Here is a 16,357-nt window from a genome sequence, read left to right as displayed (position 1 = left end):
TTTATGGGTCTGTCAAGCTTTTTTGGTTGTTTATTCATTTGTTTTTAGATTCTGCATTTAAGTGAAATCATATGGTATTTGTCAGTCTACCTCTGGCTTACCTTATTTCACTCAGCATTATACCCTCTAGAACCACCCATGTTGTTGCAAATAGCAAGGTTTTGTCCTTTTCTATGGCTAGCTAATTTCACACACACACACACACACACACGCGCGCATACTACATTTTCTTTATCCATTCATCTATCAGTGGACACTTGTGTTGCTTCCATATCTTTCCTATTGTAAATAATGCTATACAATACACATGGGGGTGTGTATGTCTTTTTGAATTACTGTTTTTATTTTCTTTGGGTAAATACTCAGTAGTGGAATTACTGGATCGTATGGTTTTTCTATTTTTAATTTTTTGAGGCACCTTCATGCTGTTTGACACAGTGGCTGCACCAGTTTGTATTCCCACCAACAGTGCATGAGGGTAGAGTATGAACCTCATCCTTGTTGCTAAACTGCTTTCCAGAAGAGTGGTACTGATTCTTATCCCTACAGATGGATGGAGTGTGTTTGTTCTGTGCATTCTTGCTAATACTATGAAAAAAAGCATTGCTAGTTTAACAGGCATATATTGTTTTCATTTGTATTTCATTGTTTGTTAGTGAGGTTTCACATTTTTTTCACATCATGCATTTGTCAGTCATTTGTAGTTTTACTTCATTGAATAGTTGCTCATCTGTATTACTGATTTTTCTGTTCTACTTAATTCTTACTAATTTATAAAACACTTCATATATTAAGACTGTTATCTCCGCTGCCATATTTTTTTTTTGCAAACGGAGTGCTTGGGAAATGAGCTTGGTGTTGAAAGTGCCTGACTCTATCAGCAGACTTGCATTCGGGGTGCAGGGGCCAGGTGGCCAGGGCTGAGCTTTCCCAGACCCCCAGCACGATGCTCTGCACTGGGTGCTCAATTGGTGTTTGTTGATCGAATTAAAAGAATATCCTGTTCGAGTGAGCACTATTCTGTGAAAGCTGTTGTTTCGCTTCTGAATGCAGATACAGAGTCTGGGGTCTTTCTAGGACTAGGTAACCAAGATGACAAAAACAAAGTATACAGTGTGGCCATTTCTCGCTACAGGTACAGCTATTCAAGTTACAGAATAAACTATCTCCCTTCTTATTGTCATCATTTGCTTTATAATTTAACGAAATCAAAGCCACATGAGACAACCCCCTTACCCCCACTAGGATGACTGTCATCAAAAAGATGGATAAAAACAAGTGCTGGGGAGGGTGTGAGGAATCAGAGCCCTCACATACTTCTGGTTGGAGTAGAAAATAGTACCGCCACTTTGGAAGACAGTGGGCAGTTCCTCAAAATATTCAGCATAGAGTTACCATGTGACCCAGCATCTTGGTCCATTCAGGCTGCCATAACAAAAAACTGTAAGCTCAGTGGTTTATTCAACACACATGTATTTCTCACATTTCTTGATGCGGTCAAGTCCAAGTTCAAGGCACCAACAGATTCAGTGTCTGTTGAGAACCCACTTCTGCCTTATAGAGGACTGTCTTCTCACTGTCCTCACATGGTGGAAGAGGAGTTAGAGCTCCCTGAAATCTCTTTTATAAGTACACGAACCCATTCACTAATCCCACCCTCATGACCTGATCACCTCCCCAAAGCTCCACTTCCTAATGCCATCTCATTGGAGGTGAAGATTTTAACATTTGGGGGCGAGAGGACACAAACATTCAGTCTAGAATATCTAGCAATTCCACTCCTAGGTATATACCCAAGAGAACTGGAAATGTACGTCTGTGCAAGAGCTTGCACTTGAACGTTCATTGCCACACAACCCAAATGTCCGTAACTGATGGATAAGTCAAATCTATGGAATGTTATGTGGCCATGAGATACTGAAGAACTGATACATGCCACAACAGAGATGGATCTTGTAAGTTTGCTAAGTGAAAATAGCTAGACAAGAAGGCTGCCTATTATGTGATTCCGTTTATATGAAATGTCCAGCACAGGCAAATCCATCTAGACAGAAAGTAAATTAGTAGTTGACAGGAGCTTGGCGGTGGGGGTGCAGATGGGAAATAAGTAGTGATTAATGGGTGTGGGATTTCTTTTTGAGATGTTGAAATGCTCTGGAATTAGATCGTGGTGAAGGTTGCACAACCTTGAGCTTACACTAAAAACTACTGAATTACATACTTTAAAAGGGTGAATTTTATGGTATAAATATTACATCTCAATGAAAACGTACTTAAGGGAAGTTGTGCTGGAAAAAGTCGTGGCCTCCCCATGGGCCTTTCTCACCCGCAGAGGAGGTTTCTTGGAAAGAGCTTTAGAGGCAATGGCCGGGAGCAGGTCCCTAATCAGCAGCATTTGATGTGACCAGGATCTATGAGGAAGGCCTGGGGCACCTAGGATGGGAGTGAAAGAAAGTCGAGTGTCTCTTTATTAAATAGAATAAAGCAAAGATGGAGCTAAATTAGGTTGGCATAAATAACAGCTGAGTACAGTAAAACAGGATTAGCTCTGCACTTGGAATGAGAATCTGTGGGTAGGCTCGGCTGCTGTCGTGCTGTGTGGTGCAGACAGGGCTCCCGCCTCGAGCCTTGGTGCCCTCATTAGCAAAAGAGGGGTGATACCACCTGGCTGACCTATCTTGGAAGGCTGTGATGAAGATGCAGTGAAACAGTGCATGGGCACAGTGTTTTAACGTTGTAAATGGCTGTACCCAGTCATTCCCAGATATTGGTCTCTCTTCACATTTTAGTCTTTCCTGAAAATGTATTAAGCAGATGCTAATTACTGATTTGTTAATATTTCATGCCCTGCTTTTAGTAACAGTGAAATCGTATTAAATAAACATTATACTTTTTAAAAAATTTTTAATGTTTACTTTTGAGAGAGAGAACTAGCAGGAGAGGGGCAGAGAGAGAAGGAATCACAGAATCCAAAGCAGGCTCCAGGCTCTGAGCTGTCAGCATGGAGCCCGACGCGGAGCTCGAACCCACAAGCTGTGAGATCATGACTGGAGCCAAAGTCGGACACTTAACTGAGCCACCCAGGCGCCCCGGCGTTATACTTTCGAAGGCATATTATAGGTTGGTGTTTTTCAGAGACAGTAAGTAACCTGTATAGTTGAATTAGGAGATTAGAAGGGGACTGTGACTTGTAACGAGGCTTGCAGAGTCTTAATGCCAGCACAGAGACTGAGGCTTTGTCTTACTTGTAATGGTGAGTCACAGCAGGCTTCTGAGCAGGAAGTGCCATGATGTAAAAGGATACGGGGTCTCTGATATAGAGCATTTCAGGGCAGGGGAGAGTGACAAGGCTTGAGCCGCTAGACTCTCTCTGGATGGAGAAGGGGGGCTGCCTTCTGGACAGGACCTGATGGGAATGAAGACAGCAGAGAGTAAGGTCCTTTTAGCTCAGAGCCATTGAGATAGACCGACTACCTCCACAAAAGGAGACTTCATCGCAAAAGCCCCTAAGCAGAGATACTGCGCCTTTGATCACAAAAAAGCATACAGCAGTCTTTGTAAGGAACAAATTTCTAAGAGGCGTCACTATGATTTTTTTAAAAGTTAAAAATATGTAATATTTTTTAAAAGCCATTTAACACCTCATTGAGCATGGTGCAGTATACACGGAACTGTGCGGATACGACTTCCAAGAGCATATAATTTAAGATTATTCTTCCTTGGTTTATTGTATTTTATATCAAAATAAGATTCAGCTGAGGTCCCCCAAGCTTCCCACCACCACCGTGTGGAACAAATGAAATCTGGGGCAGGCGGAAGGGGCTATTGTCCGTCTTGTCAGCTCCTTTGATTTGGGGCTTATTTGATTGCCAGTTTTGTGTGTTTGCAAATAGAAAAAAGGGCTAGAATGGGGGGGACTATGCCTGTCTTTGGGGCTGGGGTCCCCAAAGAGAACCTTTCTTCCCTTCCTAATACCCAAAGCACTGGAGAGCTGGTCCTCGGCCCCCAGGGAGCCAGAGTGGGTCTGGCCCCCTCGTGGCCAGATGGGTGGATTTGGAAAATCAAATCCCAGCTTTGGCTCGCACTTAATTGAGGAGATTTCAGACTTGCGTGTGAAGAGAAAGCACTGTAGTGTGTGCAGGAGCCACAGAGGGCAGAGGACGGTCTGGAGGAGGTAGCAGGGTGGAGCAGGTGCTGGGACCCTGCCAGGGGGAGAGGAGGCAGGTCTGAAAAGCCACCCTTGTTGGATTGCCAGGTAAATATGGTGAAATATGGTGAAATTCAAAATGAAATTTGAATTTCAGATAAACGACAATTTTTTTTCAGTATAAGTATGTCCCATGCAATATTTGGAACATACTTATACTAAAAAAATTATTTGTCGTTTCTCTGAAATTTCAACTTTAACTGAACATCTTGTCCCCCCTCCCCTCCCCCGTCACCACATCTGGTTCCTTGGGGTCTTCTGATTCCTTACCTCTGCCCCTGCCGCCGGCACCAGATGCGCCCTGAGAACCACAGTGCAGGAGGCCAGCCACACTTCCAGAACAGAAGCCATGCAAAGTAGCGAATTGCGAGGGGATTGTCTCCAACTCATTTCCTCCATTTCTGTTCATTCCTCATTCCTCTTTGCCTTGCGCCTTCCCCAGGATTGGCGAGTAGCAGGCCTATAGCAGCGGACGGGGGGGGGGGGGGAGCCCCCTGAAAAGTCAGGGAGGCAGTAATGTTTGCGGTGCTGGAGGCCCGTAGCGGGGATTTCTTTCAGCCTCCGCGAGGAGGCGCTGCGCAAACGGCCGAGCGCCGTAACTTCACCCTGGGCCAAATCAAACCTGCAGCCTGCAGTAGGCGAAGAGATTGGATTTCCGAAAGTGCTGGTGTTTTAGAAAAACCGCCACCACTGCCGCCAGAGTTGTGAATATTCATAGGCATCTGCCCTGGGTTTCCACTCCGAGAGTAGAATTCCAGACGTTCCCCTCCGGCGGGGTTTCTCCTGATGTGGTCCGGGACCGCCTGGACCCAGCGCATCTGCTGGGCTGGTTTTAAAAGCAGATGCTGAGGCGAATCCCAGGGCTGAGGTCTGCTGTATTGTCAGGTCCCCTTGTTACTGTACCTGCTGCAGGTGTACACACGCACACTCGTGCACATGTTCCGTCTGGTTAGCTGTGTCCCTCGAGGTCCATGCAAGGGAAACCAACAAACCCTTAATTAGGCCTGGCTTCCCGGCTGTTCTGAATGATACCTGTTACCATTTACTAATTAAATATTTTACATAAGGACAAGGTTTATACTTTTACTGTGTCTGCAAGGAGCTCAATAATCAAAAATTGTTTTTAGTGGAGAAGAGAGCCAGTCAGCCTTTGGACCCATGTGCTCAAGATGGGAGATCAGGTTTAAACTACACACTCCTTCCTAGAAGGCTGTAAGCAGAATTCCGTTAGATTTCACTGAGGCCTCCTCTACATTCATAATACTAGTGTCTGTACAGGGGCATTAGTGTCTATGAGAACTGGGGAGCAGATTTCTGCTTTTTTGGTGAGTGGTGTGTGTTTGTAACAAACATTGATCTCTTACTTTTTCACTCTAGGGTGAAATGCCATAATCATCCTTCCCAATGACTTGGCTCAAGACCCTGTGTCACACCCCAGCACCCTGTCACTGCTCAGAAAACCTATTTTGTGTTTAGTGAGTGAGAAAGAGAAACACTGAGACACACTAAGCTGAGCAAAGCCATTTGGACCCCTATTGGGTTACTGGGCATCATTTTACCTGGATTTGCACCGTCTGTTGCTACTGGCCTTCTGGCTGCAAGAGGAGTCAGATTACAGCAGGAGAGACCAGGGGGATTAGTGCGGAGATGTTCCAGGGGCCAGTTGATAATTACCTTGGGGGTCATGACCTGAAATAGACTCTGGCCCCTCTTTCTGGCCTCAGAGAGAGGGAAGGCTGCTCTTTTCTCTGTTTGCCTGGCTTTCCCATTCTCTTTTTTAGTCCCTCCTGCATCTTACTCCTGTTATTTTTTTGTTTTTAAGTATAATTTACAAGCAGTAGAATCCACCTCTTCCTGTATACAGTTGTGTGGGTTTGACAAAGGCATAAAGATGTGTAACCACGAATACAATCATGATCGGGAAGAGTTCCATCCCCCGGAAGGGTTTCCTCCTGCTGCCCCTTTTAGTCAGCCTCTCCCTCTGGCCCCTGGCAACCACTGGTCTGCTTTCAGTCCCTTACGGTTTTGCCTTTCCCAGAGTGCCATGTAAATGGAATCGTATGGCTGGTTGAGTGTGGCTTCTTTCACTCAGTAGAATGTATTTGAGACTCTACACTGTTGTGTGTTATCACTAAATTGCTCCATTTTATAGATGAATAATACTCCATAAACATTCCTGCTTAGGTCTTTCTGTGAGCAAAACGCTTCATTTCATTTGGGCAAACACCTAGGAGTGAGGTTGGTGGCCATATGGCAAGTATGTGTTTAACTTCATGAGAAATGCCAAACTCTTTTTTATTTTATTTTATATAGAGAGTACAAGTGGGGGAGAGGGACGGAGAAAGAGACGGGGGGAGGAGAGATAGCCCGATGCGGGGCTTGATCCCATGACCCTGAGTGGAAATCAAGAGTTGGATGCTCAACCAGCTGAGTCACCCATGCACCCCCGCCACTTTTTTTTTTTTTTTCAGAGTGTGAGGAGGTTGCCCTGCTTTCTTACCAGTGCCAGTACTGGCAGTTTTTTTTTCTTTTTAAATTTTATTTTAGCCATTCTAATAGTGTTTAGTAGTATCTCATTGTTCTTTTTAAATTTGCATTTCCCTGATGGCTAATGATCAAATTTTTGAGCATCTTTCCATGTACTCATTTGTCATCTTTATATCTTCTTTGGCAAATTGTCTATTCAGATCTTTTGCTCTTTTAAAAAGTGGGTTATTTTCTGATTGTTGACTTTTGAGAGTTCTTTATGAATTCTGGATACAAATCTTTTTATCAGACGTGATTTACAAATAATTCCTCCCGGTCTGTGGCTTGTCTTTTCATTATCTTAACAGTGTGTTTAGAAACCCAGTGTTTTTTGGATGACATCTAATTTTTCAATTTATCATTTCGTTTCTTTTATGGATCATGATTTTGCTGTTGCATCTGAGAAATCTTTGCCTAACCTGAAGTCCTGTGTTTTCTTGTGGAAGTTTAACAGTTTCTGGTTTGCATTTGGGCCTACAAACCATTTAGGGTAAATTTTGATGTATTTTGTGAGGTCTGAGTCAGGCATATGGATAGCCAGTTGTTCCGGCACCATTTGCTGAAAAGATTATCCTTTCTTTATTTAGTTGCCTTTATATATTTGTAAAAAAATAAAAGTATTATATATTATTTGCAGATATTTTCTTCCATTTGCTGGGTTGTCTTTTTAGTTTCTTGATGGTGCCTTTTAAAGAGCAAAATGCTTTAATTTTGATCAAGTGTAATTGATCTTTAAAACAATTTTTTTTAATGTTTATTCTTTTTTGAGAGACAGAGACAGAGCGTGAGCAGGGGAGGGGCAGAGAGAGAGGGAGACACAGAATCCAAAGCAGGCTCCGGGCTCTGAACTGTCAGCATAGAGCCCAACACAGGGCTCAAACTTGGAGTGGGGAGATCATGACCTGAGCCGAAGTCAGGTACTCAACCGACAGAGCCACCCAGGCACCTGCTCTTTGTTTTGTTTTGTTTTTTTCTTGGTCATCTGTGCTTTTGGGGTCATGACTAAGAAATCATTGTCTAATCCCAAGTCATGAGGATTTACTTTTACGTTTTCTTTGAGTTTTATAGCTATAGCTCTTACATTGAGGTCTCTGATCTACTTTGAGTTAATTTTGTATACGGTATGAGGTAGGGGATCCAACTTCAGTATTTTACATGTGGATATCAAGTTATCCGAGCATCATTTGCTGAAAAGAATAGTCTTTCCCCACTGAATTGTCCTGGTGTCCTTGTCAAGTATCAACTAACCATAAATGTAAGGGTTTATTTATAGACTCCCAATTTTATTCCACTGATCTGTATTTCTGTCCTTATGTCAGTACTGCAATACCTTAATTACTGTAGCTTTAGAGTAAGTCTTGCAGTTGAGTAGTGGGAGTCTTCCAACCGGTACATCTTTCTCAAAATTATTTTGGCTATTCTAGTTGCTTTGATTTTCCATATAAATTATTGACTCAGCTTGTTAATTTGTTAATATCTAAAAAAAAATTTTGCTTGGATCTTGATTATGATCGTGTTGCATCTATACAACATTTTGGGTAGAATTGACATCTGAACAATAATGAGTTTTCCAATATGTGAACATGGTATATCTCTCCATTAATTCAGGTCTTTTTGATTTCTTTCATCAGTGATTTATAGTTTTCAGTGAACAGGTATGCATGTTTTTGTTAGGTTAGTCCATAAATATTTCAAAGCTTTCGTGATATTTAAACAATACTTCAAAAGATTTCATGTCTGATTGTCCATTGCTTGCATACAGAAATGCAGGTGCTTTTCATATATTGATCTGGTATCCTGTGATCTTGTATCTTTATATTTCTAAACTTGCTTATTCTGGTAGGTGTTTTGTAGAATTTGGGCGGGGGGGGGACTTTCTATATTCGCAATCATGTCATCTACAAATATAGACAGTTTTATTTCTTCCTTTCCAATCTGTATGCCTTTTTCCTGTCCTATTGCATGGTCTAGAACATCCAGTACAGCGCTGAATAAGAATGATGAAAGGACACTACCTTGCTTTGTTCCTGGTCTTAGCAGGAAACATTCAGTCTTTCACTATTAAGTATGATGTTAGCTATACATTTTTGTATATGCCATTGATCAGATTGAGAACTGTCTCTTCCATTCCTAATTTTTTAACATTTATTTATTTTTGAGAAAGAGAGTGACAGAGTGTGAGCAGAAGAGGAGCAGAGAGAGAGAGGGAGACACCAAATCTGAAGCAGGCTCTAGGCTGCGATCTGTCACCACAGAGCCCAATGTGGGGCTCAAACTGAAGAACCATGAGATCATGACCTGAGCTGAAGTTGGACACTAAACTGACTGAGCCATCCAGGCGTCTGAGTTTTTATTTTTTTCTTTTTAAATTTTTTAATGTTTGTTTATTTTTGAGAGAGAGGGAAGGAGAACACGAGTTGGGAAGGGGCAGAGAGAGAGGGAGACACAGAATCTGAAGCAGGCTCCAGGCTCTGAGTTGTCAGCAGGGAGCTTGATGTGGGGCTTAAACCCATGATCTGTTAGATCATGACCTGAGTCGAAGTTGGACACTTAACTAACAGAGCCACCCAGGTGCCCTGAGTTTTTATTTTTAAATCTGCATTGATGTTGAACTTTTTCCATATGATTTTTTGGCAACTACTGAAATAACCATATTTTTTTCTATTTAGTCTGTTAATATGATGAATTACATTGATTTTTTTTAATGTTTATTTTTGAGAGAGAGCACAATCGGGTAAGGACAGGGAAGGGGACAGAGGATTTGAAGCAGGCTCTGAGTTGAAATCAGCAAGCCCATTGTGGGGTTTGAACTCACAAACTGGAAGATCATGACCTGAGCCAAAGTCAGACGCTCAACCGACTGAGCCACCTACATTAATTTTTTTCAAAGTTGAACCGGCCTTTAATTCCTGGAATAAACCTCAGTTGGCCATGTTGCATTATTATGATACAATTTCCTGTCTGAGGGCGGCTTCTCATCTTCTCCTTCCCAGTTTTTCCTTTCTCCTGTTTTTAGTCATCTGGTACCTTCCTTTCCTTTCAAAAAGATACCCCCTAACTAGAACATTCTCCAGCATTCCCTGAATATCGTGCCTTCAGCCTTCACCTCCTCATTTCATTGTCTTTCCTTATCTCTCTGTCAGTGGTTCCCAGTGACTTCCTGGAGGTGCGTCTTCAGGGTTTTCCTTCAGAGTCACTTGCCTTGGTTACTGCTGTAGGCCACGGTCTATCTCTTCCTGAACCTTATTGCCCTGGTCTTAGGGGCTCCTTCTTCTGAGTCTGCTCCGTCTTGCCTGACTCCCAGCCTCATATAAATCTTTGGGCTTCTGTGCCAGCCTCCTGGCCTGTCTCCCACTCCCTGCATTACTTTTACCCTTGATGAGTCGTCTTTTTTTTTTTTTTAAGTTTATTTTGAGAGAGATAGCATGAGCGCGGGAGGAGCAGAGAGAGAGAGAGAGAGAGAGAGAGAGAGAATCCTGAGCAGGCTCTGCACCTGAACCCATGAACCTTAGCCAAAGTCAAGAGTCAGACCCTGGACCGAGTGAGCCAGCCTGGCGCCCCCTGGTGCTGCTGTTTCCTTCAGGGTCCTTCATGCTCCTGTTCTGTAAGGATGGTGCTGGGCCTCCTCAGCCTGTCACTCAGATGCCTCTTAAATCTGGTTGTGGTCTGCCTTTCCAGCTCCGTCTTCACTCTGTGGACTTCTCCTCAGGATAAGAAAGCCTGGATTATTTATTCGAAGCCCCCGAGTACCTCACAAACATGAGTTTTGTGGATACTCTTTCCAGGGATGCCCTTTCCCATGTCTGCCAGACTCCCCAGCTCTGTCCCTCAACCCAGGCCAGTGTGCCCTGGCCTGCCCAGAGGTTCTCCTCTGCTCCCCCTCCCCCGCCATGTTCCCCTTGTCTCCCTCTTGCTTAGTGTGCGGCAGTTTCTGCTTCCTCTCACTGGTTCTTTGTCAGTCTTGACCGCTCATCTCTTCACCTGGATTGTAAGCTTCTGGAGAGCGGGGGTTTCTTTCCTTGTGACAAGCAGGTTGTGTTTTTCTCTGCCCTGTTTTTACATGAAATGACAATGGTAGGATTCTGAGGTGGATGGGTTTGGGATGGGGTTTGGGGGAGTTGTGAGTCATCATAAGAGTTGGTGGAGCTGGTAATCTGAGTTTGCCCTTTCCCTGAAGGCACATCCAGGAAGCATCTGGAAGGTATCCAGGAGGTGGTTGAGGGGAGCTTATAACACCCTTCAGCCAGGAAACCAAAATTTATTGTGCAGCCAAGGGAAGAGCAAGACTTTGAAACAGGAAAGAGAAAGTCTCTTTCCGTTCATGGATTGGGACAGTCCTGGTATAGGATGTCTCCAGGGAAACCCGGCACCACATCCCGCATGGAGCCCACATGGCCTCCAGGCTTAAGCTGGCTGAGGACGCTGGGATGGGGAAAGCCTTCAGGTGGAATGCAGACCTGAGTCAAGGACAGGGCTTCTAGGATCCAGTGACAAAGAGGACCCTGGAAGAAGAGTGGGAGGGGGTGGGGGGCAGCTGTCTGCCAGGCCACTGCCAGGCAGCTGAAGTCCCAGAGGGCTTCAGGAACTACAGTGGAAGGTTTGAGGGCCAATCCAGGTTCCCTTCTCTCGTTGAAACTAAGAATTAAGTTTTTCAAGGGAGAGATGGAGTCCTAGAAACCTGAGCATCTTTGCAGGACTTCTGTCCTGTGTGGCCTGAGGCCAGGGCAGGACCGGGATCAGTTTACCCAGATATCCCAGGAGCTACACCTGCCAAGAAAAAGTTAGTCTCAACAGCACCTCTGCCAGAATCTGAAATGTGCTGTGTAAACTTGCTTTCATGGGGTGTGTAGTGTATGTTTTGCTTTCCCTTCGCTCTTCAGTAAATAGTCCTTTCCAAAGAATTCCAACCTTGTCTCTGCGACCGGAGGGGCAGTAGTATTTTTCCACACACACGTCTCAGTCAGCACGGAGAAGGGCATTAGTGAGGAGCAGAGGAAGATGGTGGATGCTCTCCAGCCACTCTGGTGGAGTCGTCAGAGGGCTTTGGTGCTGGTGCCGAGAAGGAATGGAAGCCTAGGAAGAGGAGATGAGACCCGCTGTTGACACTGATCCCTACTGGCCCGGGACCTTATCCTTCTCTCATTTCCCACCGGATTTAGCACAGTGCTGGGTATCTCATGGGTAGCCAGCAAGTGCTTGCTTCATTGCAGTTGATCCCTGGGGAATAATAAGCTAATATAAAAATAATAATAAGCTAAGGTTTCTCTGCCAAAGGGTGGCCCTTTGTCCTGTGCTGGACTTTATCACATTTTCAAAAACTGAAATCTTGCAATGCTTATGGAACCTTCTTCGCAATGCCCCTGCCACCACCACCCCCCAATACAGAGCTCCATCACAGCATCACCAGTACCCCCCAGCCTTTTCAGCTCTGGAGCTGTGGACACATTCAGTATGATTATTCAGAGACTCAGTTCCTTAGGGCCATAATGGGTCACAGGCCAGTGAAGCTTTGGCCTTTGAGGAAGTCAGAGAGCCTGACCTATTATACTTGGCTACTCCCTGTGGTCAGCCATGGGTGGGTGTCCTTGGCATTGGTTTGCTCACAGCTAGGTGTGTGTTTGTGAATGTGGGAGCTGGGGCTCCGTGCTTGGGGGCTGGAGGGTCAGGGTTGGGGTTCCAGTGACTGGGTGGAGCTCCAGGCCTGAGCTCGGTGTCTTCATCTCTCCCTCTGCAGCTTGTCTCCAATGTCCTCATTTTCTCCTGCACCAACATCGTGGGTGTCTGCACCCACTACCCGGCTGAGGTCTCCCAGAGACAGGCCTTCCAGGAAACCCGGGAGTGCATCCAGGCACGGCTCCACTCGCAACGGGAGAACCAGCAACAGGTGAGTGAGGCCCTCTTTCCTTGCGTGGCTACAGGGAGCAGAGGCCCAGGACCTGCCTTACCCTGCTCAGCTCCGTGTTGCTGCCCAGCCCCGCCTTCCTGGGCAGGGACCCAGCCGGAAGGGAATGTTTTCCCTGGAGAGAGCCTAGCATTTCTAGCTCTGTGGGCATGTTTTCGGGAGGCTTTGGAGAAGGAGCTCACCCCCAGCCGTTGCCCACTGCCTCCTCAGTGCTCCCCTGTGGACTGCAAAGAAGCCACAGGCCCAGGCTCCACCCCTCCCCAGTGCTGATGAGTTGGAGTGGTGAGAGAGCGTCAGCATTCCCACCAGGGATTCAGGTGCTCCCCCATGAGAGAGGGGAGGAGGGGTAGCTGTCAGCCCCTGGGACGCCCTTGCTAGGTGCTTCCTCTGTGCTGAGTTCTGGCGTTTGGTTGGTTCAGAGAAAGGATGATGGTTCTGTCTCACCCTAAACCTCATCCTCGGAGAACTTTGGGAGGGAAGTAAGCCACTCACGTGGGCCACAGACTCCCAGGACTTCTCCCAGTGACCACTGGGGCAGAAGGTCCTGCCCCTGTGTACTCTCTGGGGTAAGGGCAGGGCAAGGACTGAGGGCTGGCCAGCGTTCCCCTCCCGGCTGCCTGGCATCCTGTTTGGGGTTCGGGACCATTGTGTCGTCTCCTGCGTGTGAACCAGACAAGGTCTCCGGACTCTGGGACACAATGGAGCTGAATAGTTGGCAGACAGGAGCCCCGGAGATGGGGCCGTGTGACCTCTGAGGAACGTGTGGGCAGGTCACCAGGGCGAGAGGGCCCCCACTAGACTCGTAGCAGTTGTAGCTCTTAGAGATGGTTACTCTGAAGCGGGTTCTCCTCTCTCCTTATGTTCGTGTCTACCCAGCAAACTGCATGGAGTCCTGCTGCCTTTGAGCAGGCAGATAAGGGAGACAAAGGCCTAGACAGCAGGAGTCCCATGCAGCCGCCTCGCGGGCACAGGCCACATGCTGTGGACGTCCCAGGTGCCCTGTGACCCCAGTGTGAGGGGGTCTCTGACTCCGTCTGGATGCATCCTGAGGAGTTAATGGCACAGGCTGGGCATATGCGGATGGCTGAGCAAGGGGGTGACGCTCTGCAGTGTCTCTCTGGCACCATTCCTCCCCACCCCCGAGCGTCGCCGCCTGTCCCTGCTTCCCGGCCAGCCCTGCCGCTGTGGCCATTGTGTCCTGCCAGGTCCCTGGCTCATGCTGTCCAGTCGGAGGCCTGGCTTGCCCCAGGCATTCTTTTGGCCCTGTCTGAACTCCTGGTCCAGCTCTTGAATGAGACCCATGCTCAGCAGCGTCCCGGAGTCCCCCAGCGCCTTGCCCTGGCAAGCTTGCTGCACCTCTGCAACGTACTGGAGGCACCTCTGTCCCCGGCGGCCCGCTCTCTCATCCCCCCTCCAGGCCCTGGCATCTCTTGCCGGAGATCCTTCCCCTTTTGTGTTAGGGAGTGTCCCTTCTCACTCCTGGACCTTGTCCCTTCTCCCGTAAAATGAGCATTTTACAGCTCATCACAGTTTACTTGCACTAGCCCTGGATGGGCTGGACATTCCAGTAAATCCAGGGGGACTTGGGGGAGAAAATCTATTTGCTTTACCATTTTCTGAGCCAAGATACCAGGGAGGGGAGGCGTACTTACTGGGGACGGGCACACCTGGGGACTGTGGCTCTCGGGCCTCCCCCTGCCCTTGGGTCCTTGGGGGAGCCTTCTCAGTGCCGCCTGATAATGGGACACAGAACTGTTTCCCCTCACCACCACCCACAACCTTCCTGACCCTCAGCCCCAGCAGTGGTTATAGATGTAGGAAGATCTATCATGGATACAAACCGTATGTAGCACACTTTCTCCCAGCTGGCTTGTATTTCCACAGAATTGCCCTTTATTTTGTTTTTGTCACCAGTAACCATTTACTGAGAGTTCAGTAAATAGGAGGTGGCCCTCAGTGGCTATGTCCATGGATGCTCAGGGAGACCACGCTAACCCACTGGATTACCAGGCTTTTCTGAGGCTGCACGCCGGCTGTCAGCTGTGGAGCCGAGCACGACGCAGCTCCATCCTTGGGGGCATCTCACTGCGTGCACTACGGGGAGACTCTGTTAACAGGCCACCGAAACACCGAGTGATCAGGGATTCTGCAGAGAGGCCCTGGATGGTGAGGGATGCTGCTGCCAGAGCCAGGAGCCCCCCACCCAGGGAAGTGGGAAAGCCTGAAGGAGGCCTCCCGGCCGTATGTGAGGCTGGTGAGGCTAGCTGAGGAGCTTGTGTGCAAAGGCAAGGAAACACCACCAGGAAGCTTCCCATGGTTTGCTGTATCTGGAGCAGAGTGCAGTTTTCAGTGCAGGGCGCTGGAAGCACGCAATGAGATGCCCCAAAGATGGAGCTGCGTTGTGCTCAGCTCCACAGCTGAGAGCCTGCGGGGAGGACATGGAAGGGAGGCCAAGTCCAGACCCTGTTAGGGCCCCATATGACCCTCCCCCGCACAGTGTGGCCCTGGCCCCTCTCCCTGCTTCTCTCCCACCTCTTCTGTCAGTTTCTCAAAGTCAGTGTGATTTCCCCTCTCTTCTGCGTTACTTTCTGCTATGTGAAAATGGAACACCTCCCACCTCCTCCTTCTGGCCCCCATGAAGCCTTCTCTGACCACCCCATTGTCCCCGGCTCAAGTCAGGTACCCCCTGCTCAGTACCCCGCACCCCCCCTGAGACTGGGAGCTTTGTGAAGGAGGAACCTTGCCTGTCTCACTCACAGTTACAACTCCTGGCCCCAGCATGATAGTTACTCAGTAAATATTTGAAGACTAATTGAATTAATTTCATTCAATACTCTCAACAACCCCATCCCTGTTTATAGATGAGGAACCTGAGGCTCAGAGAAGTTTGATCATTTGCATGAGGTCACATAGAGACAGGGGTAACATCCAGGATTTCAGGGGACTCAGTACTACAGGTTCACCAGGAGGGCTCTTTCCCAAGTACATGCAAAGAAAAACCATGAGGGAAACAGGGTTCAAGTATCCCCAGGGTCGTGACTCCAGCCCCACCCCCACGCAGGTGTTAGCTCTGTGGCTCTCAGGTGACCCGAGAGGTTTCCTAGGGCCTTGCGGGTGGGGGCCCAGGCAGGTGCAAGAAGCTGTGACGAAAGCACGTGCTTCCCTCCCCAGGAGCGGCTCCTGCTGTCTGTTCTGCCCCGTCATGTTGCCATGGAGATGAAAGCAGACATCAATGCCAAGCAGGAGGATATGATGTTCCATAAGATTTACATCCAGAAACATGACAACGTGAGGTAGGAATGAGGCTGGGGGGAGCGGGTGGGGTGGGAGGACTGAACCCCCCAGGGAGACAACATCCCTACTCCCTCCCCTTCAAGGGAGCACAGCTCAACAGGGTGGTCTGCGCCTTTGGGATGTGTGTTGTCTGGGGCGCCCCAGCGGCACCACACCCTCTGGGTTGGTGAAGTGAATTATTATCGGGGGATTGGAGGTGAAGCTGCAGGGAAAAGATATAGAAGGAAGGAGGAGAAAGGAGAAAGCAGTAACACCAGCTGTCGGGGAAATTCCTCACCTAACAAGGGAGACAGAAAGCAGACTTAGGACCCAAAGGTCACTGTCATCATCTCAACCTTCATCACCATCTAGCAGCTTCCATGCCTTCTACACCAGGCACTGAACCAGGCATTACCGACCTATTGCTAATCATCCTGACCATGCAGCAA

At 47.5% G+C, this 16,357-nt stretch overlaps 1 protein-coding gene across 2 annotated transcripts in view; it reads left to right on the top strand.

Annotated features, from left to right (window-relative positions):
• ADCY5 (adenylate cyclase 5) overlaps window positions 1-16,357 on the top strand; it is a 144,528-nt gene that overhangs the window by 74,331 nt on the left and 53,840 nt on the right. For both annotated transcript variants that reach the window (XM_039240625.1, XM_039240624.1), the window contains exons 2-3: window positions 12,468-12,617; window positions 15,807-15,928. In XM_039240625.1, coding sequence (XP_039096556.1) covers window positions 12,468-12,617; window positions 15,807-15,928 — 272 coding nt within the window. The remainder of the gene's footprint in view (window positions 1-12,467; window positions 12,618-15,806; window positions 15,929-16,357) is intronic.

The sequence above is a fragment of the Hyaena hyaena genome, unplaced genomic scaffold, assembly GCF_003009895.1.
Source record: "Hyaena hyaena isolate Hyena2069 unplaced genomic scaffold, ASM300989v1 scaffold_180, whole genome shotgun sequence".
In the NCBI taxonomy this organism is placed as follows: Eukaryota; Metazoa; Chordata; class Mammalia; order Carnivora; family Hyaenidae; genus Hyaena; species Hyaena hyaena.
The sequence above is the reverse complement of the archived record's forward strand: the minus strand, read 5'-3'. Positions and strand labels throughout refer to the sequence as shown.